At 35.4% G+C, this 27861-nt stretch overlaps 1 protein-coding gene across 1 annotated transcript in view; it reads right to left on the bottom strand.

Moving 5' to 3' along the window:
- HCN1 (hyperpolarization activated cyclic nucleotide gated potassium channel 1) overlaps nucleotides 1-27861 on the bottom strand; it is a 368187-nt gene that overhangs the window by 309064 nt on the left and 31262 nt on the right. The window contains exon 2 of the mRNA XM_023625674.2: nucleotides 15947-16370. Within this exon, the coding sequence (XP_023481442.1) occupies nucleotides 15947-16370 (424 nt within the window). The remainder of the gene's footprint in view (nucleotides 1-15946; nucleotides 16371-27861) is intronic.

The raw sequence follows: 27861 nt of genomic DNA, 5'->3' as shown, positions 1-27861 counted from the left end.
AAAATGATTACAGATATAATAATAGTAACATTTACCAAATAGTCTAAGAATTGTGTCTGATTTTTAAGTATTTTCAAGTCTGAACTTTTTGAAAAATGAAGTACAAACAAAAGCAATACATTCTAAGGACAATGGATATATCATGACCCACGCTTAAGATCTGGTTGTTTAATACTTGCATTTCAAGTGTTCTCAAGATTTCAAGTACAATTAATTTTCCTTGCAAAAGAATTATTCTGATTATATCATATATTCATAACATTTATTTTTCTCTATTTGATTGGGCAAAGGTCTGAAAATTAAGCATTGTAACTCTTTTTAGTGTGGAGGACAGGAAATTAAATTATGCAAATATCCATCCACATTTAATAAATTATTAAACTCATACTAAATCTGATGTTTTGAAACTTGGAAATCAGTACTTCCATTAATAGAGTGATTTAAATTCCTATTAACGTTGAGTTCACTTACAAAAACTAAGTAAAATAATGATTGCTTTATAATTGATAGACCCAAGAGCCATCTCTGAGAGAGTCACCCAGGGTAAGCGCCAGTTCCCTCTGATGTTTAAAGGGATGTCCATCAGCTTTCTAACCACTTTTTGAGCTTAACAAGGAGGTCATGTGGTAGCACCACTATTGTCGCCCCAACACCTCATCTCTTGTCTAAATTATAGCACATGCCACTTAATGGAGGCCCTACCTTAAATCTTACCTACTTCTTCTCCAAACCATTTGTATGCTGTTTTCAGCCATATTTATATCCACACAGTACAGTAGAGAGGGAGCAAGACTACTTGTTAAGATTTTGGACCATGGAGTATGCATGGATTTAAATCCTGGCATTGTCATTGACTAGCTGTGCAACTTGGGTAAATTGTTAATCTCTCTGTGCCTCAGTTTCTTCATCTGTTTATGGAAACAGATGATACTACTTACTTCACAATGATACTGCTTACTTCTTAGGGTAGTTTGGGGGATTTAAATTAATATTTTTAAGTGCTTAGAAGAACACGCAGTTTCATAGTAAGCACTATATACTTGTTAGATAAATATATCACATTGCTGCCGAAGACTTTTCAAAGGTCCCTGATTGTCCTCAGGATAAAGTCTATATTCTTTAATTTGACTTTCAAAATACCAGCTAATTTTCCAACTTCTCTGTAGACCCAAGCTGTATGGACTTTAGGTTCTTAAAAATACTCTTATATGTCTTTTCACTTAAGAAATATTACCTTGGCTATGACGTCATTCTTTTACATTTTCCCTAAGTCCTACTCATCTTATCAGTCTCGGCTCAGATATCACTTCCTGCAGGAAACCTTCCCTAGCCCCTAAAACTGTGATACACCCTCACAGAGAACTCTGTGATTCCCCCCATCATAGCACACTGTATTTCAACTGCTTTTGACTCATACGACTAGACTGTAAGCTATTTAAGAATGGAAACTATTTTTTGTGTACTGTTGTAATCTATACGCATAGCACATAGCATGAGTCCATTGTCTATTTACTCAATAAAACAATAAAGGATGAATAATTTAATGAATGAATGAATAATACAATGACTGTATCATAGAAAAGTATAGCACATTTCCTCCATCATGACCTCATGCGCTAGCTACAAGGTTGTTTGTCTAAGACCAAAAATATCCACGAGAGAAAAACAATGAGATGATCAAGCAGGTCTGTGATTTTATTTTGAATAGATTCAAGTTTAATGCAACTTAGCCACAGGCCAATTTAGTGATCCGTCTGAGACACACCCTGTCTCCATCTCTGTGATTCCAACTCCTGAAGTATGCCATTAAGCAAATAGCTCAGCTCTCTGCCTCCCAGGTACACAGTGGCTGGTGGTGTGGCTGGGTGAAGTCATGTGACAAATTTTGGCCAACGAGTTATAAAAAGTAACATATATCACTGTGGGGCAGATCATTTAATACCCCATCAAGACCCTAAAGAGCTTTCTCTCTCCTTGTGAAAATGACTGGCAATGGTCAAGATGGAAGCTGCTTTGTCTGTCTGCATCCAGGTGTGAAGCGACAAAGAGCAGGACCACCAGCCTACCTATGAAGGATATGCAGTGGGAGGAATGTATAGACCTTCCTTGTGAGAAGATACTAAGATATCTTGGGCCAAGTGCTAACACTTTCGACACTAAAAAAACAAAAACAAAATTTTGATTCCATGAAACCGTTAACAACTCACAGACCACATACTGGGGAATATTGGACAAGATTTCTAAAAACTCTGAGAACACAAGGGAAACACTCTAAGGAAAGCCTCTCCCAAATTCGATGATATCTTGCTTTTGTTTTGCAGCACTAAGTTTGTAAAGCTAACACACTTGCATGACTGAACTGTGGGAAAACTATTTTGATTGTTTTCTTTAGGAGAAAAAATTGAACTATTTTTTTTTCCTTTAGGAAAATTTTAATAGCATTATTTGGAAGAAAGTGTTTATAGAATAATAGTAAAATTTTATCACATTTAAATTATATTTTTTAACCTGAAGCATTTAATTTCCACGTCAAATAAAATAATTCAATAAAATACATTATCATCTCGAGAATTGTATTAGGTAAAAGGAGAACAGTTAATCCGATACGTGTGGTCTTGCAAGTTAAGTTATTTTGGCAATTTGGAAGTGTTCTATTTTGAATTTAGTCATCTCGTTAATTGTTTTTTCATGCAAATGTTTATTTTTCTCTCTTTTAGAAGGCAGAAATTAAATGACATAGCAATTAATGAATAGATCAATGGTTCTTCAACCAAGGGGTGGATCACACTGGTTTATCCAGTACTCCATCCCTGAGTTGAAGGAATAATGGGATATACTCAGTACTCAGGACTCAGTACTCTGAGTCCTGAAATAGGATGTATTGGCCCTATGCTAAGGCTCCATAGTGTGTGTACGCGTGTATGTGTCTCCTGATAAGAGAAGTATATTTCTTTTTTCACAGTTGTAAAGAAATGACAGATATTTTGCTTACATTCTTTGTTAGCAGATCTTCTAATGGAAAATGCGACAGAAGAAGAGGACAGGGAAAAATTTCTGTTTCCATAAAGGTAAAGGTAATAAAAGGAAATCATAGTATTGGCAGGACTTTGTTTTCTCAGGTAGCAGAAGGAGACGATTTCCTGAGGGCTACAATCAGAGCTAGGGACATCTGACTTCTCACTTCCTGGAAGAATAGGATTGTTACTTAACCCAAGACTCGGCAATTTCACTGCTTGCTGCTTCTCTCAACAACAAGAGAACAAAAACAACATGAATAAATAGTCCTACTATTGACGGGGTATTTGAGAACAGCTTTTGGAAAGAATGCATTCCTTTTGTAGGTGGAATCTATCAACACATGGCTTTTTGAGGGAAAGAATCTGCAGTATCTGCAACAGCCGCTCCCATTAGAAGTGACTCCATGCAGGAGTGGAAGCTGGGAGGCACAAGGAAAACGAATAATATACTTATGCACAAAAAGTGGAGAAAATTCAAGCATTTTGAATGGAGCTGGTGTTTCCATAACTACTGAATAACTGATGCGCTGTTGGGCACTCAGGTCCCTGAATGCAGCTCAGTGTCTTGGTATCTGTGAGGAGCTGTTTATCAAGTGTGACAACACATTTTCTGGTTAAGAGTCTTGGCCAAGAGCATCCATATTATAATAAAGAAAGTGAGAGAGATACTAGGTTCTTTTGTCCCAAATTCTCTCACTAATTACAGAGTTTGTAATACTGCGTATGGAATTTAAATATATTGTTCTTTCTTCTTCCGAAAAAACATTTAGGAATCTTTATAAGTTTTTATGATTTGAATGAAATGAAAATGTCTCATATTCTAGTATGAGGAAGTCATTTTGCAATCTCAACACAGTATTAATATTATTTTTAAATAAAATTGTTTTTTCTGTTTGTAAAACTCAGAAAATTTTAGTAAAGTATGATATTTATTAGCTCTTTTTGTTTCAACTGACTAATCAAAGGACGGTGAATATCTGGCCCAGACACGACCACTGCTCGCTTCTGCTCCTTCAGCAGACTGTGAATTGATTGTGGAGCTCTTGCCCAGTGAGCTGAGATGTAGTGTTAAGAGTCATTCTCGAAATCTTCCATTCAATGATTTCCAATAGATAGGAATTCACACGTATCTGGTATGAGTGTTCATTTCCTTATCTAACTCCGCCGCTATATTTCAAAACCTCTTTTTGCATTGGTTGTTAAGTATTAATCTTTGTATTCCTGTTTGTAGCACAGTGCTCAACATCTGGTCAGAGACCAATTAATATACACTAAATCCTATATTTGATAATAATATAAAGATAAGTTTGCAATTGAGGAGTCATAAAAGTATTAAACTATATAGTTTCTTATTTTTACTTAGAATAATTAGTATATAATTACATGTACAATGTTTAACTGGATGTATAGAATCACACATTTAAGAAGTGTGTCACTAAACAGAATTATTTCAAAAACAATAGCATTTTGCTAGAACATGTGCTAAATGGAGATTTTTTCATCTGAAGTCATAGAGTCATCTAATTTCAAGACACTGGAGACTTTTGGAACATCTGAAATAACAATTCAACTAAATAGAAAGAGGAATGGATGATTTAGTTTGTAAAATTCCCAGCAATAACACTTAGAAACATTAAAACACTCGTCTTTGACATTAGGCAAATACTGGTAATCTGGCAACAGGAAAAGACTTCAGCAAAACTGTGAATAACATATTTTTTTAATTGCTTGCTGGTGTCCTCCTGTCTCCTTTGCAGCCCAACTAAACTTCTCATATGCTAGTGGAACCCTTCTCTCAGACAAATGCACCTCTCACTCAAATTGTGAGGCTCATGTTCATATAGCTATCTTTTTTGTATAGAGAATTACTCTTAACTACTTGAGAATTACTCTCACTACCTGCCAACCAAGAGCCTGCTAAGCTGTTATCTATTAATGGCCTAAAGTACTTTTGAAGTTCTATAGGATACCCTTGAAGCTGAGAAAGCCATAAAACATAAATGAATCATTCCCCAATGGTGAAATTTTAGTCATTAATGTCACAATTCCCAAGAAATGTCTGAGAGCAGAACACTAGGCAGTCATTTAGAACTTTAAAGTCCATTACTCACAATCTGGCCTTGCCAGTCAGGAGAGTGAATATATATAGTACTTTTGGAATCCATATATATTCTAACATTATTCTAAAGTCAATAATTTATGTGAGCCTAAAATATCAGAAATCTCAAAGTTCTTCAATAACTCTTTCCTAACAAATTTATTGGGACTTTTTGGTAATTAGTATCATTATAAAATTATTTTGCTTCTACGACAAACATATGTTGAGGGAAAGAGTGGAGGTAATCCTCCACCAGTTTAAGGACTATCTAAGGCTGCTTTTCGCTGAATTTCAGATTAGATAAAAATGGGGAAGCATTTTTAATTGCACAATATTATTAAAACCTGTAAACTTGAATGCTTATGATTCATTGCTAGTCAGTTGGAAGGAGTTGTTCCAGACTTTCCTCCTTCTCCTCAGCACTATCACAGAGATGAGTATTTTCACACGATGGAGAATTGCTTCCCATACTAAAACACGGTAACTTCCACAAAGTTAGTCAATTCTGCAAATATTACTGTTAGATACTATTAGGAAGTAACAGCCCTTCGATTCTAAATTTCAAAGGACACACTATCACAATCCAAATTCTACCTTTTACTCCCTGGCCTGATCTAGAATATTGAGGAAGATGAGAACTTCATTCTTACAGAAATTCCGTGAAAAAAAAATCAGTGAAATAATTTGACTGGCTAATTATATTTTACATTAATATGCCCTTTAGACTTTCAATTTTAGAGTTTATAAAGCACTTTCATATGAATTTTCTATGCAATTATTAAAACAACTATAAAAGCCAAATAGAAGCCATCATCTACACTTTTTTTTAAAGATTTTATTTTCCCTTTTTCTCCCCAAAGCCCCCCAGTACATAGTTGTATATTTTTAGTTATGGGTCCTTCTAGTTGTGGCATGTGGGACGCCACCTCAGCATGGCCTGATGAGTGGGGCCATGTCCACACCCAGGATCCGAACCCATGAATCCCTCGGCAGCCGAAGCAGAGCACGCGAACTTAACCACTCGGCCACGAGGCCAGACCCCCACATTTTTAAAATAAGAGAAAAGTGTCTGGAAATGATTTGCTCAAGGTATTCCTGACTTTCATTCAATTCAGCTGAATTTCCTTTATTTCATATGTTCACTCAACACATATCTCCACAACAGTAACAACAAAAAAAGCAGCACATTGTTATAATTAGCACATTATTATAAAAATTTCCACTCATGACCAATCTAGTGGGAAACCCTTTTTGATTCTACCATTCCTGACAAAAAAGATTTTCTCAAAATATCTACTATTCTCTTACTTCACAACTGCTTTAAATTACATGGAACCCTGGGACTAGTTTCCAAAATCCTTTCACTTTATGATATAATAAGAAAAAGATTTTGACTCACTCAAAAAAATGGCCTAAATGGCAGACTTAACTCAAAATAGCCACAAGAATTATATAACCAACCAAATGTATTTCTTTTTCACACTAAGACGTGACTCCTTTAATACAAAATCTAAAGTGCATACATCAGCAAGAGAGAAAAAGTCAAAGTAGGTCTTTCTTACCCAGCGCAATTGAAGGATTCTAATTTTATTTATTGGTGAGCTTTCATAAACAGTTAAAATGTCTTTAAAAACTGACTTTCTGCAACAATTTCTAATATATTTCAATGACTGTGATTTGCCCCATGAAATATGAATCAACTACTACTGTTGACATAATGCAAGCATAATTTTCTTTCCTAAAATATTTCAAATTAATAAAAATGCTTTTGACAGTGTATCTGACTAAAGTGAAAGACTGACTTGTTAGAAACTGACAATAAAAAAGTACACATTTTCCCTTTATGATTAAATACATATATTCAACATTTCCTTCAGAGATGCATTTAACTTCACCTCATTCTAAATATTCACCTCATCAAAATATTCTTGAGGGGGCTGGCCCAGTGGCAGAGCAGTTAAGTTCGCACGTTCTGCTTCAGTGGTCTGGGGTTTGCCAGTTCAGATCCTGGGAGCAGACATGGCACCACTCAGCACGCCATGCTGAGGTAGTGTCCCACATATAAAGTGGAGGAAGATGGGCATAGATGTTAGCTCAGGGCCAATCTTCCTCAAAAAAAAAAAATATTATTGGGTGTCACTGCACCATTTTCCAATTGTCTCATGCCTCATCACATCCCTCTTGTTTGTAGACAGATACACCACAATATACAAGACCAACAAAGGGACCTGTTCAATTGACATAATTACCCAGATAATTAAGTGACATATATTTATCATGAAACACTCTGGCAGTTGAATGAGAACTCAAGTTTAAACCAGAATCATAGCACGAATTGTGTCCAGTAGTCATGAACCAATGGCGTTGCTAATTTTCACTCTAATAGCACACAGATGAGTCCAAAATAGCAGTCATCATAATATATGTTGTATCTGCATGCACAATGAAAGGAAAAACTGAGACATTTATCTAGAAAATGTGGATAAATATGTCTGAATGCATTTTTCCCTAAATTAGCCTGATTCATTCGCTGTTTCAATTCTCCACTTAGTATATTTTGGGCAGAAATAATGCATAATAGCATTTAAAATGCTTCTAATATTTGGAGAGACAGTAAGCATATTAAAGGACCAAGAATTGAGCACTCTGTTGAGATTTTTCATATTTTAAACTAGTAGAAACTCTTGAGACAACAATAATTCACATATCTATAAACTGTATGGTTTCAAAGGATATTCAACAATAACATCTCATCTGAGCCTCAAAACAAGTCTACGAGATTAGGCAGAAAATTATCATCCCCGTCTATAGAGGTGGGACTTTGTCGATTTTGTCCATGATTTCTAAATTCCCTTAGGGAATATTTCCCAGGCTTACCCACTTGCAAGGACATACACATTCACACTTGGTTTTCAAAATGGCTGTGTTTAGAATACCTTCTTTAGAATCTCTCTTCTACCCTCTACCACACTCTCATAATACATCTCTCTCTTTTGCTTTGTTGTCTATAACATAAATGCTTCTAATATTGAGTTCAAGACACTCTACTGTTTTGCTTATCCGTTTGTTTGTTTACAGGTTTGCTTTTCCTACTGAACTGAAATCCTGTGGAGGGCATAATTTAACTCGTTTAGCAAGTATTCTTGTGCTCCATTACTTCCCAGACACTAGGCTATGAGCTGAAGATACAGGAAACCTAGGATCTCTGCTTCTGGAGTTTAATATATAGTTGGAAAGGTATAGTTTAAGAGAAATTACAAAAGAGAATGTTACAAAGCAAAAGCATGTGGGGATATGCCAGCATATTACAGGTGGAACTAGCATACCTGAGAGATTAGTTAATTCCACCCTAAGGAAGCTTAAGTTAAAGTCAAAGTCAAAGGAAGAAAATGTGATGGATAACTCGGAGTTGGCCAAAGGGACAAAGTTCTAGGAAAAGTGAACAACACGTATAAAAGCCTTAAAACAGCATAGATGACAAATATAAAGATGTTCAGCATAGTTAGCGAATAATGAGCAAGCAGTTTTCCAGGCTGAAGAGGGAAAGACTCAAATTTCAAAGGGCCTTGAATTTTGGAATTTGTCCTAACAGTAACGAAAACTCATAGAAATATTTTCAGCAGGTGAAAGACATGGTAATATTTGCTCTTCAAAAACATCACTTTTGAGGCCCTAGGAAGACAAGCAAGGGTGAATTTTAGAATCTAGTAATGACTCTATTCTAAAAATGCACATGAGAAATGACTGATGTTGGCTTGAATTAGGGTGATGTTAGAGAGGATTGAAGGAAGGAGTATTAAAATTCAAACCACATTCAAGAAGTAAAACCAGTAGGACTCAGTTATTGTTAGATATGGAGATTGAAAGAGAAGGTGAAGTCAAGGATACCGCTTCGATTCTGACTTGAGCAACTGGAAACAAGAGAAAAGGAGGAGATTTGGGGGAAAATGGACAGACAGCTTGAGGAGCTCAAGAGATATCTTTAGAGATATATCACACCATTGCACAGATTTTGAGGCATGGGGGTACATAATTTTGAAACTTTGAAAATGAGTGTGGTTGTTTTCAACATATAGTCATGGAAGCACATAAAAACATGCAAAACAGGACATAGATTGGACCAATGAGAGGGCATTAAGAAAGTCTAATGTTTTAATTTTAAAATAGGGGCCTGCACGTTTCAAATTTGATCTTACTATTTTAGCATTAAACTTAGATTTTCACATCAAAAGCATCAGACTTATATAGATCTGCTGCAGGGCATTGACCAAAGAGCATTCATAAAATTATTTATCTTACCTTTAACACACACATACATACACTCACACACATCTTGTTAATCTCTTCCTTTTCTTTTTTTAAAGATTGGCCCTGAGCTAACAGCTGTTGCCAACCTTTTTTTTTTATTCTTCTTCTTCTCCCCAAAGCCCTCCAGTACATAGTTGTATAGCCTATTTGTAGATCCTTCTAGTTATGCTGTGTGGGACACCACCTCAGGATGGCTTGATGAGCAGTGCTAGGTCCCTGCCCAGGGTCTGAACTGGCAAAACCCTGGGCCACTGAATTGGAGTGCATGAACTTAACCACTTGGCCACAGGGCCAGCCTCTAATCTCTTCTTAATAGTCTTGAATTAATAACATTTCATATCCAAATAGAACTCATCACATTGCAGCTTAGAATTTCAGAGTTTCTATTTAAATATCATCTTAAAAATACACAGTATAATATTGAAAACAATTCTTTCAAAATAAAAATGATTCTTTAGAAAAGGAACTTAAGAAACTCTCTTGATTAACCTGAGGGGAAAGTATAAAGAGAGATAATTTTTACATTTATAAATATCCATAGTCATCTATTTTATCTACACATAGATAGCCAAGAAATTAGTTGATTCTAAGAGAGTGTAAATGAATAATTTCAAAAAGACAGTTTTGGTATTTTGGAAGATAGAACCCTGAAGTAACACAACGAATAGAGGACACCTAGTGGTCTTTAGCAGAATCAATATTTGCTTGCAGAAAATATTAGGCAACTCACACACACACACACACACACACACACACAGGTGTAATAATGTTAGTGTTAGTAGGTGTGCTAATATTTGAAAGATGACATCACGAATCATATTTATAAATATTATAGGCATACATCAATTTAAATATTTTGGATAATTTCCACATATCTCATTTCATATGAACTTCACAACTGTTCTATTAACTTTGTAGGCATAAATAAGTCACTTTAAGTGCTTCTCCCTAGATTAAATAGAAACTAAAAGGCAAAGGCACAATTTGAATAAACATTCACATATACTAATTTCTAGTATAGGATCCATTTCATACCACCATGTTTCAGGTGGTGTAAAATACAAATCTCAAATATAATTGTATCAATAATATCAATATTATTAGATTAAGATTTTATATTAATATTATAATAATATAATAATATCAAATACTGATATTTAAATTCTAAAACATTATCAAAAAGACTTTGTATAAGGCCTTATTGTATTTTATTATTTGCTACAAACATTTCAAGGGCAAGAGTACTTGGCCAAGATAAACTTCCCTTTAGATATCTAAAAACGTATCCTGCTCGACACTAGCTGTATATAAAAAACGTAAATGAGTGTTAAATCTCTCTCCTAACTGGTATTATTAGCTCTGTCTTCAGTGGTCTCCAATCCTCTTCATTCTGTAGCATTCTCAAATGTAAAGCCCCTGCCTGAAATGCCTCAATGACACCTTACTGAGTAAGTCTACCATTAGCACAGATTCCTGTCTACACTTCGAAACTCGCTCCCTTGGCAAGGTAAGAGCTGGAGAGGCAGAACGACCGTGCTAGGCTGCTTCTACTTCATGTCTTATTAGAGTTTATTCCTCTGCTCCATTTTGTTCAGTTTGGTAATCCAGACGCCTGCTATGAAACTCAGTTCAAGTATATCTGAAGCTCTCTTCTTGTGTAAAAGAAAGCTGCGTGGTTCACTCCCTCCTTTATGCCACTACTTACCATACCATCTGTGATTATTTTCTCACATATCTGTTTTTCCTACAAAGCTGGGATCTGCTTTGTATTCTCATGTGCAGCATCTGCACACAGAAGCTACTCAGAAAATGCTTGGGAGTGAAGACTGAATATTCCCTTGCAATTATTTAATGGATTTAGAATATGGAGGATTGCTTTGTATTTTGTGGATAGTCATACTCTGATAACCTGTTGTGTTTGGAACTCTCTCCTAGTGTACAAGGAGATTCAATGGCAAAAGTTGACCCTGACTCTTCACTATAGATATTTATGACCAGCAAAAGAAAAGGAAAATGCATATGAGTAAGCATTAGCAATCAAGCTGTCAGTATGAACAAATGCAGGCAGAGCCAAGAGAATTGCTGAAAGTCAAGGTACCCACCATTACAGCACAGTCCATCAATGTCCAATACTTTCTGGAGATGGGTTTAAGGCTCATTTTTAAAGGAGTGATAGAAAAAGAAAGGCTTTCCAAGTCTGAGGTGTGGCACATGCAAAATTACAAAAGCAGAAAGAATCATTCTCTGCAACAAACTTTGTAAAACTAAAAAACAAACAGAAAAGAGTTGTTGGGTGCAAATCTGAAGTGACAATGGTGAGACGGGGGGATGGTTTGCTGGAGAGCCTTGAAGGCACAGCAAAGAAACCACAGATTGGATGTGATAGGAATGGGAGCCTCTCTGAGTTCTAGTAGAGGGCAGCTTTGGGAAAACACTGGTGTTTGCTGATGGCAAGTCTTAGAATTCCATGCGTTTTCTAAAAAATGAAAGTAGTTGCAATATGTATTGTACAATTATAGATAGGTAATTTATAGCAGGAGATAGTTTTTAATCTAAAACAATTAGAATGCTAAAATTAACCAAAGACAGAAGCTGCAGTCTGCATTAGCTCCCTGTAGAATAAATTTCCTTATTAATGCTCTGTTATTAAACAGAATTTGTATATAAATCTGTCTCCAAGCCAACACAAAAAATTGAATATCAATTGCTAGAAGAGCATTGCAATGTTCCAGACACGTTATTCATCTGAAATTGCTATAGACATATATGAAGATCAGAACCACAAGGCCTCTTTCTTGCCTCAAAACAGATTTAATTAATTGTGATAGATCTAAAACCTACACAAAGAAGGTTGAAGGAATAGTAAATAAGGGATAAAAAATAAAATATTATAGGTATGTATTCCAAAGCCATACTTACTATACAAGCATCATGCATTTCCTACATTTTTTTACATTGTCCATGAAGAATTTACACTTTATATGACACTAAATCCTACAAATAGATAACCATTACAGGGCAGTTTTTCTCTTTTCAATCACTATTTCCTAAATCTCTAATAATTTCAAGGGTCATCCCCTTTTGATTAAATGACTAGGATCAGCAGCTGTAGCATTCAAAGTTCCTAGAACTTTTCACCCTTACAAACTGAATAATCTCCCATTTACTAAACTCTTAATCCATCCTTTATCTCTTCAGTGGCTTGTGATTGTCACAAATTGTTAATAACATTCCATTTAATTTCCGGGGATTTCCTCACCATATGTCTCTTTTAGGAGGATCACAGAGAACTGGTTCCCGCTGTGACAGGTTACAAAACAGCACTGTGGCTTAGATCATTGTCTTTACTTGAAATACAACAATAACAACAACAATGCTGAATTAAGGGAATGAGTTTTTAAAACCAAAATACAAGAGTGCAAAAGCTTCACCTCAGTTTTCTGGAGATTACAGGAAAAGGAATTTTCTGGCCTGATTTATTTAAATTGCCCCAGATTTTCACCTCACCTGGCAATATATATAAAGTTTGAGTATTGGGTCAGAGAGCTCTATTTTTGCATCCTAAAGCCATTGATCTTATAATTACTTCGTGAAGACAACTTCCCCTCTGATTTCTTAACTTTATGCATTTCATAAATTAGTCGGCCAAGTCAGCTCTTTTCTTCTGTATTAGCCAGTACATTCAACTTTAGTAATGATAGTAACATAAGGGCTAAATTTTAAAGTTTCTCTATTTCATTCACAATATTTCTCTAATTTATCTGGCTTTGGCACTTCTTGTTGTTTTTTCAGTTGAACTAATTCAAACCAGTAAAAAAAAAAATGTATCATTGAAGATGGAAGCAGTTTCCTATAGAAGGCAGCCACTTTCCTTGGGCATGCTTCATTTAGAACAGTGGCAGCTTCCAGACTTCACACATTACTTCCCCAAATTTGCTGAATTTAGCATTAGCCAGCTTGGTACCAAAACACTCAGAACTCAAAGACATGTGGGGGAACTCACATCTTCCTCTGCAGTCTTATTCCAAATGCTCACAGAGCAATGTCTTCTGACTAATTTGTTGTATTTCTACCTGTAAGTACATCCTGGTGGCATTTATAAAAACCAGGTAGAGATTTGCCAGTTTGGAACCATTCAAGTTTCTTTGTGAATTGTGTTTGAATCATGTAGATGATGAAATAACGAATTCGTATTAAATTCTTGATTAATTATTACTATTTCTTCCCTATTAAATAGTATTACTAACAGACATTAAATATCCATAATATAGGTGCTTTTATATGGGGATATCATATAATCAAGAAAACATTCTTCACTTAAATGAGCTTATGGTTCATTTATTATCAAGGTCATTTATTTATAAGAAAGATCTTGCCAACTCACAACTCTGGCCTGAATGTATTTGGTTACCAAATGTCTGTAAGTGCATATTAAATTGCACTTTACAATAATGATAGCAGTGAGCTGATGCTCCTGAATTATATCATGGCATCTTTGAAACACCATCATGTTACAGAGATCTAGGTGCCTGTGACTGCTGCCAGGAACCAAAGGACATCAGTGTTAGCAGTGTCCTCTTCCATGACCACATGGCCTGCCGTCATATCTGATAGGATGCCATCTGTTCATCCTGCTGCCATTCTCTAGGGTAATTTGGTTAGAACTACAAGACTCTGAAAACAGTCACACTGCCCACTGTATTTTCAATTGATTGGCTATTTATATCAATGACTTTTCTTCTCACAGGCTATTTATTCAAATATTTTTTGTGACCATGTTTTAAGACCATATTCAGTACTTAAGTTGCATCAACCACAATCTTAGTTAAGAAGTTTCCTACAACTTTTTATTCAAAATATAAATTGGTGGAATATTAATGTATTTATCATTAAAAGAATATTTGTTATAGTGAGAGGCTATATAGTTTTGTGATTAAGAACATTGGCTCTGGAGTCATACTATTAGCTAGCTCCAACTATTAGTTAGCTCCAACTATTACTAACTCTGTGAATCTGGACAAGTTACCAGAGTTATTAGGAAGACTCAATGAACTAATCCATCTAAGAAGTCAAATATATTACTTGACATATAATAAGCCCTCAATAAATATTAGCTGTTAATATCAATAATTATCTTGGTTTGATATTGATCTCAAATTGGTATAACAAAGTCTGAGAACCAAACATATATTACATTTTAGACGGAATGTGCTGTATAGAGACACATTACAAGATGAATCCAATTTCTCAAATGTGCTTCATTTGATTTTAAATATAATCCATATTCATATTTTAAGAACGATCCATTTTTATGCCTCTTCAGCAGTGTCTTATGCAGTGTTTTATTATTGCATGTCATTTCCTGAAATCCTGCGAACCAAAATGTCACTGACGAGCACACACAAAACGCTGCTGCAGCCTCACAAAAAGCAGAGCTAATGTTCACAGAAGTTTCATTTTATGACTTGTTTAAACCTAAATTCCAAAACATAATTCATCCTAAAAATGCTAAAAAGCATTTCTGTAGGGAGTAAAGTAACAATTAATCCATAGCCAGTATATTGTTTTCTATAGTGCAAGTTTAGCCACTCGAGAGGCCTTTTTGACCCTCATTTTTATGCAGAGAATAAAATTTATATTATAATTAATTTTTGTAAAGGTAGACTTAAAAGAAGAGAAAGTCAAAAAGGTTATTATGTAGACTCCGGAACTAGGGACAAAAACTCCTTTGCCTTGGTGATGGTACATTTAACTCAGATCCCTGGAAACTTCAGTTGCCTGAGCCCTTTCAGGTCCCACCAACTGCCTAAGAACAACACTTGCCCTATTCAGCAAAATCTTGGCCAGATTTACTGTATTTATTCACTGTACTATTTGCATTTTCTATGTAATAACGTCCCTCCTAGGTATGCTGTTTTTCAGTATTATGAAACGAATTATTAGGGAGAAGCTATAACAATTAATTATAAGCAAAGGATAACAATAAGAAAAATTATTATGGTAAAATCAGTCTTTACAAACACAACTTGAAAATATTCAAAGAAACAAAGTTTTCTTCAAAGACAAATTCTCTGAAATTTCAATATTAGAGGAAACATATACCATGTTATCTCATAGAGCTAATGATACAAACTAGCAATCAGACCCTATGCATCTGTGTCAAAGATGGTACTTGATGTATCCATATCAGATAAAAACAACATCCCGTGGTGGAGGAGGGGTTGTGTTGGTGAAGATAAAAATTTGTTGATTAAAGTGATTTGTTTTTTTTAAAAAAAAGACTGACGGCATAAAACAACTGTTTTACAGTCAATAATTTTTTCAGTGGTTCAAATCCAGTATTTGACCATATCTTTTGAAGATACAAATATATCACTTATGTACCAAGAAGAACAATAAATGAAATTTTTCTCCTTGAGTTTCATAAAATTCATTATGCATAGCACAGTTCATTTTAAAACAGTTGTTATAGTTAACAATCTCAAAACATATTGGCTTTAAAAAAGTAAAAGATATTTCTTACCTCTTCCCACTGATGTATGTATCTAATTAACCTTGAAAGTCGTAACAAACGCAAGAGACTGAGAATTTTTGTAAACCTCACAATGCGAAGTGCCCTGGCTGTCTTGTAAACTTCTGAATCCATTCCTTTTTCTACAATGAGAAAGATATAATCCACTGGGATTGATGAGATGAAGTCAACCACAAACCAGCTTTTTAAATAATTCATCTTGATCACTTTAGGGTCCAGGATGATTTCAGAACTGTCTTCATTGACAGTCCCAGTCCTAAAATTCATGATCAGGTCCAAAAGGAAAACTGTATCTGATGCCACATTGAAAATAATCCATGGCGTTGTTGTTTGTTCTGTAAAGAATGTGATTCCAACTGGTATGATGACCAGATTTCCGACCATCATTATAAGCATTATTAAATCCCAATAAAACCTACAACAAATAAAAAAATCATATTTTAAGATATAGACAATACCCAGCCCATTCTTACCCCCACCCTTGTAAAAAAATTATTACTAACTCACAGTTAAATAAATGAATAAAAGAACAAAGTGCTGGTTTTGTAAATAAGGGAACTCCTTCAATGGCTATAAATTTAAATCTAAGTAAAACTAATATACTCCTAAAGCAAGGTATTGTGATTATAGAATTCTGAAAATTATCTGATATAAAGTGTTAGAGAAATAAATTCAAGAACTCCCATGACTCCATTTATCTGGTAAAGAAGCAAAAACAACCTCCGCTACAGTTAACATATAATATAGATGGAAATAAGACAGAGATATAAGATCAGAAGATGAATCTTAAAAAAACACTTTTAGGAAGACTCTTTGAAGTACTTTATATGTCAAATTACTAATCATAGATTAGACTAAACAGCAATAAATAGGGTACACTAAAAATATTGGTACTGCAAATTTATCTCTAGAAGATTAGGTTCACCGTGGATTCTAGAAAAGTCCATGGCTTCACGGTACTCCAAATATTTATGTTTTATTCTTCTTTAGTTTGAAATGAGAAAACTAATTTTGTCCTGAGACTGAAAATAATTGAACAGACTCTACTGTAGATTTGAAACCAAATTCTACCTAAAATTTGCACTTTTATCTCTGCTTTACAGAACAACTAGTTTAAGTACATTGCCACTATTTTTCCAAACAGTTCTTTCTTTAAAATTTCTAAGTTCATTTTCAACATGTCTGTGGTTACTAACTACCTTTTAAAACATTCTTATCTCACCTTATTCTAAAATTGGAAGAAAACCAGGAACTTTATTCCAGGTTAATATAGGGTAACTAAATTTATCAAAGATGATTATATTATTTTCATTTGGAGTCTTTCAAAGTCTATTGACACTGCAGTTAACAGACTAGATAATAGACTATTACCTTGTTAAGGTATAAGGACTATGTAATACTTGTTACAGTATATACTTATAAAAATGAAGAAACAAACCAACTAAGACAAATCTATAATCATGAAACAGTCTCTGGAAACATGACTTACTTCATCCTCATCATAGGTGTCCTCTTTTGGCAGTTTTGTAGCATAAATGATATAACATTTTATGACAGAAATTTATGTTAACTGAGATATTTTTATTTTACATTAAGTCTCCTACTTAGACTATTTGGGCAAGACTTTGGTAAGGTATACATTTGCATACCTTTCAAAGTTACTATCATCCCTAAATATGAATGACTCCTGGGATAAAAGTAGTTTTACAAGAACGAACTACAATAAGCACTCTCTCCCATTGTCTCCACCCACCCCCAGCATTATGTAAAAGATAAATGTTAGTCATTTTGAAGATTTCATCAATCTTTCCATCAAAACTTATCTATGCATTTATGGACAAGTATACAAATACCCATGTCAATCATACATCATGCACTGGCAATTTCAATGAAATATTTTCTTCCTCCTGCCTTTCTTAATGGAAATGGAAAATGTGCCATTTAATACACTAAGGACAGAGGAGAGATGTAGAGGAGAGGCAATATTGTAATAGCTATTTCACAAAGAAGTGACATCATTGAACTCTAAAATGAAATTGTGTGTGCCCTGGGGATTTTCACTTTTCTGGACACTCTTATCAGTGTCTCCTCTGGGCTCCTCTCTCTGCATTCCCCTTGAAGGCCACTGTTCCCCTGAGTGTCACACACAGATCTTTTATCTTCTGTTCTACACATACTCTTTGGGTAATACACACTCATCCAAGTCTTTACTGATTAATTCGTAACTGATGACTTTACTGCTTTATCTGCAGTCCATTCCTGTCTTCTTAAGCTTCCTAATCCTCATCAGCAGCAGCCTACTAACCTATCGCCTTGCATATCTCACACTCATGCCAAACAGCATGCCCAAGCTCAAATATATCATCTCACCTCCCACATATATTCCTCATATGTTCCCTATGTCAGGGAATGGAACAACTCTATACATGATTTGCGAGCCATCCTAGATAACTCCTGGCCATAAATCTACTCAATGTCATATTCTGTCAATCAACAAGACTGTTTGGGTCTAATACCTCAATATAAGCTGCGTTCATCCATTTGCCCTTTATGATTACTACTGCAGCTATCTTCAACCAGAAATTTTTACCATCTGTTTAATTTGGAGAAAAGTTACTTAAATTCTGTAATCCTAAACCATCTCATCTGTAAAGTGAAGATTATTATAGAACCAAATGTGTAGGATTTTACAGATTAAATGAAATAAGATATGCAAATCACAGATCCTAGTATATAACAAACTGTGGCACACAATGCCTACTTAGTACTCATTTACCTTTCCTTACTTATCAAAAGAAATCCAGTTTTGTGAGGAGTACCCAGGAGCCCATTGAAAAATACTCACTTTTACAGACATTCTTGTATTTCTGTCATTAAGATAGAAGGTACTTTTTAAAGGAAAAATCATATTCTATCCCTCTTAGTCAATAGAGAAGACAAAGATAACATGCTGCCTATTCTTCATTATGGAAATAATGTTTATCACAGCATAACTTTTTATTAGTGGTGCTTAATACAGTCTGAAGCCATTAGATATCTCAATATCAATATGAAGCTACATTAAACCTTATAATTTCCTTTTAAAGAACCATTGACTCTATTTTATAGACATAAACACAGATCTTCTTATAGACTTTGCATAATATAACACTTTATCTGGTCAACATGAATTCATTCCTTAGCTAGCTATGGAAAATACAGTTATCACCCACTCTAAAAGTGTGATGTACCTTCTATTGTTTAAGCAATGCACATGTCCCTGAAAACTGACCTCATGAGACTCTCTTGCCTACCTACCCACAAGTTTCTCTTCTTGAATCTTCGCTCTGAAAATTTCTCTTGCATACTCAGGCTCTCCCTTTTCCTTAACTCTCAATTTCTATGTCTGATATATTTTATTACAGCATTGCCTTTCCTCTCCATTCCCTTTTTCCATTCCCATCATCTCTCTAGTTTGGACAGAGCTATCTCTTGCTTACAATATCTCAAGAGTCTCCTGGCAGTGGTATCTGATCAATTCTACACACCATTCCCAGAGTAACCTATCTAAAATGTAACTTGCCAGGTAAAAAACCATCCATGACTCTCTCAATTAGGTAACAATAGCTGGTTTTCAAAGATCTCCATCATATAGCCTCCTCCTTCCTCCTCAGCCTCTTTAACACTTTATGGCAAGCACTTCACATCTTCAGCAAGAGAGTGCTTGTTCTTACCTTACCATGCACACCTAGGTAGATGTACAGGAGATACAGTTACTTCCATCCTACCTATCCTTTCTCCTATTAGCCTTCTACCTATCCTTCAAGTTCAACATCTGGCAATGTTTCTTTGTTTTTTTTTTTTTAAGAACCCCCAGAGCAACATATATTTTCAGTATACTTCTTATTTTATTTTTGCTTTTGTTACTAATTATTTGTTGTTTCCTCCATCATTATTAGATTTAAATGCTAAGATATATTAGTTGAATTTTTTTTTAAATTTTATTTTCTTTCCTTTTTCTCCCCAAAGCCCCCCGGTACATAGTTGTATATTCTTCGTTGTGGGTCCTTCTAGTTGTGGCATATGGGACGCCGCCTCAGCGTGGTTTGATGAGCAGTGCCATGTCTGTGCCCAGGATTCGAACCAACGAAACACTGGGACGCCTGCAGCGGAGCGCGCGAATTTAACCACTCGGCTACGGGGCCAGCCCCTATTAGTTGAATTTTTAATGGAAATATACACTTCAGTGGGGATATTTAAAGAAATCCTTTTTAATAAGACAAAGAGCCATTAATGCAGTAAATAATTTCTTAATTTGTCTTTTATATAACTCTGGATTTCTACTCATTGAGAGTTTTTACAACATAGAATGCATTAAAATAAATCAAATAGGAAATGAAGACATTAGGAATATATTCTTAAGTTAGACAGCCTGCAAACAATACGCTTTTGGATCTGACACCTGGTTTGGGATGTTATCAAATTCATCTCCTTCTATTCATCCTGCTCTAGCGAGACAATATGTGTAAAAGATCTCGGTTGGACTTGGGAGGCAGAATCGGGTTCCAATACTAGTTCTACCTGCTTTACGGTTTGGGGCAAGTCTTAACTGCCGTGAAATTCACTTTTCTTCTACTACCCTCAGAGTTTCTCTGCAGAAGGACTGCATGCAATGGTGTCTGAAAAATGTAGAGTATATAACGTGTTATATAGAAAGTTTTTCTTTAAAAAACCAGCAAAGCAGAGAGGGCACTCACTGGAAAAACCAATAGTCTTGACAATTACAGTAGAGGAATAACCTAGGTAATCCTTTTTAATTTACACCGAAAGTGGATAAAATAGACAAAATAGTATTTCAATTATAATTAATACATCACTAAGAACTATAATTTTAATTACTAATAAAATGATTTTTATAGACAAATTTTTTTAAGAATCCATTTTCCCTATATAAGTTTTTAGAAGGGAAAACGTGGCATTTTAAAGATTAGTCCATGATATTAAACTGTGAAGAATTCAAAATTCAGTCATGCTTCTTTCTTTCTATGCACTTGCATCCCTCTAAGGCTTGTGGTAAATACAGACAAACCCCCTTCTCTAACAAGAATTCCCCACTGTCCTCCAGGTTCCCCTGCCCCGTATGACATCTGCTCTAGTTGAAATAATCTGATGTCAGAAATTTCTAACTTAAAACCTTAAAGAAATTTAAACAGTTGCCATTTTCACTACTGGAGGTGCTTACCTTTAAATTTTTCTCTCTAAATATTGAATGAACAGTTCTCTTCTCCCCTCTCTCTGATGAAATAAATATTTGTCATTAAATAGAATGGAGGAAAGGACTCTTGAAACGGTATCAGATTAAACTCCTGAAATGGTACCAGATTTATATGTGGTTACTATTTTACCTAGGGTTGAAGTCAATTATGTAACGAACCTATCCTATCACTCACATTTGACTCACTCCTAAAAATTATATTTTTACATCGCAACCATCAATTAAGCATACGTTTGTAAGCCAACTTATTTATCAATGTAAATAAACAAATGTTCAGCTGGATTTACATTTTATAAAACACATAGTCCTTACAATTATGCTTCAAATTTTATTTCAAACTGATTCAATTTTCAAAAGTCCAATTAATAGCCCAATTATTGGACACATATCTCCTGAAAAATAACATGAAGTGCCTTCTCTTAAATGCTGCATCCTCCTTCTAGGACTATCAGTGGCAATTCACCCCACCAAGTCTCAGCAGCCAATACCCGAACTCTGATCTGATGGATTCTCAGACATCCTTCCTCACCTTATAGATCTCACCACTTACACACAGAACACTCACACTGGGGTTGACGTTTTGTAGGACATATGCCTTTCCCAAGCTTTGCAAAGTTTTCTTGGTCAGGTCTGTTATTTGGTCGAATGCCTTGCTGTCTCACAAGCACAAATTCATTGTCTATGGGGAGTCGGGTGTGAAGATAGTGGAAAGCACAGACAATTTAAATATAGGCAACTTAAAGCAAAAATACACTAGGTTTCTTTATACAGTAAGACCTTGCTAAGATCCCAATTGGAGGAAAGTTTAGCCTAACTTACGACTAAAGCTAAGTTAAATCATATTTGCAGACATTTAGATGCTTTCCAGTAAACATAGCAATTTACCCAATGAGAACATGAGATGGATGGAGGTACACCGTGATTTAGCTAATCTTATTTATTAAAACGAGCTAATGGGACAGAAACTTAATCCCTACAAAAGTATTAAGATCTGCACAAATCCAGACAAAAATAAACATGTTTTTCTACTTTGCCCGTCGTCTGCAACTGCACTTTTTCATTGCATGTTAATCTTCTAACTGCCAATATTAATGGCCTCATATTGGTCCATATACTCTTGTTTGTAGCATTTCACAACTTTGTTCACTACTCCTACTCAAAGCTTTCCCAAATCTTTGGTCTCCATAATTCTGCATTTTTGTAGTCCCTCACTCATATTTGTCTATTAATAGGAATTTATTCCTCAACCTTTCCTTGATTCCGCTTCTTCCGCCATCAAAGTGAGCATTCTACATGACTATCTCACCCAACTTTTCATCCCTCTATTCGCTCTCTCCTTTGGTCTCATCAATCCCCAAGACTTAAATAATATGTTAATATAAATGGTTTTCAAATCTATTAGTAGCCTTAATCTCCGAGATGGAGTTGTACATTTCTAACTACATCCTGCATAGTAGTGCCCTCTGAATATTCCAATGGAACAGCCATCTTAACAGGTTGAAATCCAAACCAATTAACCTTATGGCCTCAAAATAATTCTCCTGATATTATTATTTCCATTTATTATAGCTTAGGTTCTTTTTTTTTCTTTCAGTCAGCCACAAGGCATAATACTTAGACATTATCTCTGACTCCTCTGTTGGCCCAGCCCTGGCATTTGATCATTTGCTCAGCCTTACATTCCTTCCAATACAATAGTTTTCACATTCAGCTTTTCATTTTTTCCATTGCCATCATCCTCTATGAAATTCTTATTATATCATCATTCAGCTTACTAATTTTCCTGTTTCTATCTGCCCAGTAAAATGCTTCCTATTTATATCCACCAGACTTTCCTATTGTTTGCAAAAGGAAATGTAACCATTGAAAATCCTCCACAGTGTGTCCCAATTCTATATCTTAAAGCTTATCTTTTTGTACATACATGGTCCTCAGCTAAATTAAAAAAGAGAGTTTTTCAGACTCCTTGTCTTTGCCATTTCCCAACAAATATCTGGGATTTCTTTCTCCTAAAAGCAAACTCAGTCTCCATATTTTCTGATATTACTTCAATGGTCAACTTAAATGCCAGTTCCTTTACAGTATCCTCTTTTATCCCATCCCCAGACCAGTTGGAGTTTATCTCCTCCCTGCCCCAAACTCCGGTCTCAATTGCTCTATGCAATTTCCAGCATTTGAGGGCACCTGATAGTGAATGGTGAATAACTTACCATAAAACGGTGTCAATAATAATTTGATAAAGACCACTGAATAAACAATGTCCGAAAATACTGCTTTTGTGCTTATTCCTAGCCAAACTCTATGCCAATCTTCTTTATACTTAAATTGCCTAGCAAATAGCATACATCCTGCCAATTTCGCAACGATCGAATTCCAAATTAATCATATTTGTTAATGAAGGTTTATTACAACATTATAAGATTTTCATAAAAATATATATGATCATTTGTTCTTTTGGATGGCTTGGAAATTAAATAGGTGCAAGCCTTTTCCATTTCCCCTTGGAAGACAGAATTATGATGCATAGTTTTAAACTCTTCAAACTTTCTTGCTTTAAGCAACAGGAAGAAAGATGTCATTCAAGGGTACTTTCATTATGTCATTCAAATTTACTTCAAATGAAGCCCACAACCTTCATTCCCTTGAATCAAAACATCTGTTTACCCCTAATTGTCACACATGGGATATACTGCTATAAGTCTACAGCTTTAATCAACAGGTACAGAACGGAGGAGAACTCCATGAGGATTAAGTAGGTCTATGCTGAAGTATTCTGTCTTCATGACAACATATAGATTCTTCATAAAAATAAAAATCCTTAATTTATAAAAGATGAGAAGAAAATGTATAAAATAGCTCCTAGTGTTTAAATTTAGAGTTCTTTAAAAAGCCCAAACTAAAACTACTCCTTAGCATTTTAGTATTTTTATTTGATTTACCGTTAAGTGAGTCTTAAAAATTTTATTCTCTACTTGCGACTCTCAGCACTTGATTCCTTTAAAGAAAACAAAACTGTTGTGAGTGGTCATGTCAAGCAAAATGTGTTCTGGCACCATTCACTCTAGAGTAAAATTTGATAGTTAGCATGCATTTATTTACTGTTTCCAAGGATGGACTGAAAGAAATTTGACATTAGGTGATCTTAGTGATAGATAGTTCCACGACACAGACATTGAAGACATCTTTATTTTGAAGCTCAATGAAATGACTATCAGTTGCTAAGGGCTTTTTATTTGCCGATATACTTTCATCCAACCAATGAAATTTTGAAAAGAAGGAAGATGACTGAAGACTTCCCTGTCTAAAAACATAGCTGAGTTAAGGTTTATTCAAGTTTGGAGGTTTTAATTTCAGAGTAATTCTTCCCTCATTGCTACCATCATCTTCCCACCACATTGCTTGTTTTCAAGTCATCCAGTTTATCTTTCTTGTCACTGATAATATAGGTCACTTTGCCTGTGTTTCTTGTTACTCTGTAGATCTCAACAAACCCTTATCCTCTTTATTCATTCATAAGCTGCCAATGCCACACAGATCTTGTGCATTATTGCTCCAGTTTGAGGGTGTGACGGAAGGCATGGAATCAATGTCCAAGCACATTATTGTTTCCTTAAGTCTGCAGAATGTCTACATTTTATGGAAGTTTTGGAATGTGTTCATGATCTTGATTTCTGTATATAATAATTCACCTCACTGAATATTGAAAAGGAAGGCAGCATCAGGGCAATATAAGTAGCATTTGTTAGATAATAGGCACTTTGTAAACATTATCTCATTTGATACTCAAAACAATCAAAGCAGGCAGCATTATCTAAAGTTAATAAGAGAAAACTGAAACCCACCCAGCTAAGGACCTTTCTTAAAATCTTGTAGGCAAGAAATGAGGAAAATTGCTTTTGCACCCAGAACCAACTTCCATGCTTAGACTCCTTCCATCATATTCATTGCCCGAATAAATGGTTCAAGGATTTCAGTGTAGCATTTAAAAAAAAAACTTCCCCACACTTAGTAGGGCAACACAGCCACACTTTCACCAGTCCTTATCAGTCACACATATGAAATGAAATCAAATTGTTTTCACAAGGGAAGGTCCAAGCCCTGAATGGGAGTAGACTATGATGCTCCAGCTATGGCTCATTGGCTGGTCTTTGATTTCTGTGCCTTTCAATATAGAAGCCACTGAGAATTTACCTACATTCCCTGAGAACCAACACGATAGCTCATCTGTCCCTATGCCCATATAGTAGCACACGTTTTCTAAATAACGGAGCTACGGTTGGGATTGCCTCTTTCAAAAGGGATTTCTGAATTCTTCCTGCCTTAGCCTGCAAAGCTATCTCACTAGTGTATAAACCAAAGTCAATTCTGATGTCCTAAAGGTGAAAAGCACTTGGAAAGCAAGAGTCAAATTTAATATCAATTATTTTCTCTAAATAGTAACATTATAATAATTTCAACAAATATGTATTGGCTATCCTCTACATAGCAGGTATCGCTCTAAGCACTCTGAGAAATGCAAACATAAGTTATATACAAATTCTATCCTCAAGAATTTCAAACTCAATAGGAAAACGAAGATTTGTACTTCAATAGGACCAGGAGAGAATTTAAGACATGTTCATAAATAGCACACTATAGGTACTGAGCGTGCCCAAAAGAGAGAAACAATTGGTCATCTGTTTAAAAAAAAAAAGTACTATTATTAAAGAAATTCAAAGGCAGCATTTGCTGAGGAGTTCCTGCGGTTATATTTTATTCATGGCACAAACATTAATTTATCAACAAATATGTATTGTTCTTGGGTTTGTCATTACGCATACAGAGAGAATTAGACATAGCCTCAGTTCTCTAGAAAATAAGGTCTAGGAAAGACAAACAATTCAATAATGTCTTCTAAAATATTATAAGTTCTTACATAAAGATAGACTTACGTAGAGAGTAATCCTAGGGCACACAAAGGACAGTGACCAAGTCTTCCTTGGGGAAAGGACAGGAGAGTTGGGCAGGATTTCCCAGTCAGTAAGTTCATACTTTACCTACACAACTGCAAAAACTTGTTTTGGTGTACACGACAATACCACAAACATTTACTGAGCACTAAAACTGTGCTAGTTTCTAGGTTGCCACTAGGCACCCGCTAGTCTTGCCACTAGGAATACTAACAAAAATGGACAAAAGGTAGAGAGATGAAGCCTGCCCTGGTGGTCTAGTGGTTAAGATTCGGTGCTCCCACCACCCAGGCCCAGGTTCGTTTCCCAGTTAGGGAACCACACCACCTGTCCATCGGTTGTCATACTGTGGCTACTGCGAGTTGCCGTGATGCTGAAAGCCATGCCACTGGTGTTTAAAACACCAGAAGTGTCACTCATGATAGACAGGCTTCAGGGGGAGCTTCCACACTAGACAGACTAGGAAGAAGGACCTAGCCACTGATTTCTGAAAACAATTGGCCAGGAAAACCCTGTGAACATGAGTGGAATATTGTCTGATATAGCGTGGGAAGGTGAGAGGATGGTGCAGAAAAACCAGGCAGGGTTCTGCTCTGCTGCACACAGGGTCGCTAGGAGTTGGAAAGGACTCCACAGCACTAAGAACAAGAGAGAGAAAAGGATTAAATGCCATGAAAAGTTAAAAGGCCCAGTGTTGTATCTACACTTTCAGTTAATGTTTTAGCTGTTATGATATAAAACAAAGCCAAGGATACATCAAGTGTTTTCTCTTCATATATTTTAAAACCTTGTTTTCCCAACTAAAATCTGGGATCATAACCAATGACAGCCAAGAATGCGATCAAACAAAATCTCAATTATAAAAAGTTAAGTGCTTTTTATAGTTATAAATTTTTAGTACTATATTTTTTCTTCAAAATACTTTTGTAAAATAATCACTCTACTTATTTATCTTAGGCGATTTTTGAAGTTAGATTATTCATTTCCACAGATTTTAGGTTCTACATGGATAAACAGGAAAACTACTTCCATTTAGATTATGCTTTTTTCCCTAAAACAATGACACTTAAAGATATTATTTCATAGTTGAATTATATTGAGGTTTTCACCCACTGGTAGCTGCATATTATCTGAGGAGCAGAATGGGCGATGTGTCAGGAAGAAAATGCTTCTACCAGGAGCATATGTTCCCAGGTCTGTAACAAGTATCAAGGCTGTGTGGGCAGAGGAACATTTGCGGTGGAATACTTAAGAATTGAAGACCAAATTTCTTTAATTGTATGGGCAATTCACACAAACACTAGGGCGTATTTTAAGTGGAACTGCCAGTACCGAGAGAAATTTTCAGTTACCTATAAATGAATCAAACGAATACGCACTCCAATTCACTTCAGTCCCCACCAAGACCTCATACACAGTACGTATGTTTCTGCATAGCTGTAACTAGAATTATGCTTTGGCTCTCTTCTTTCATCCATCCCTTCCTTCTTCATTCAGTGGCACTTACTAAACCTTTTTTCAACAGAAAATATATCCACTATAGGGCGCCGCTCAGCAGATAACTGAATGCCATTAATAGGTCGAAGTTAACGTGTGCAGCCAGTGACTTGCAGGAAATTTTAAAACTAATGATAAATTTACCAAATTCTGCAAGAGGTTTTTGTGATTTGTACTTTTCAGTTCATTTTTTAAAGATATGGCTT

The sequence above is a fragment of the Equus caballus genome, chromosome 21 (genome assembly GCF_041296265.1).
Source record: "Equus caballus isolate H_3958 breed thoroughbred chromosome 21, TB-T2T, whole genome shotgun sequence".
NCBI lineage: Eukaryota > Metazoa > Chordata > Mammalia > Perissodactyla > Equidae > Equus > Equus caballus.
This window is presented reverse-complemented; position numbering and strand designations above follow the sequence as displayed.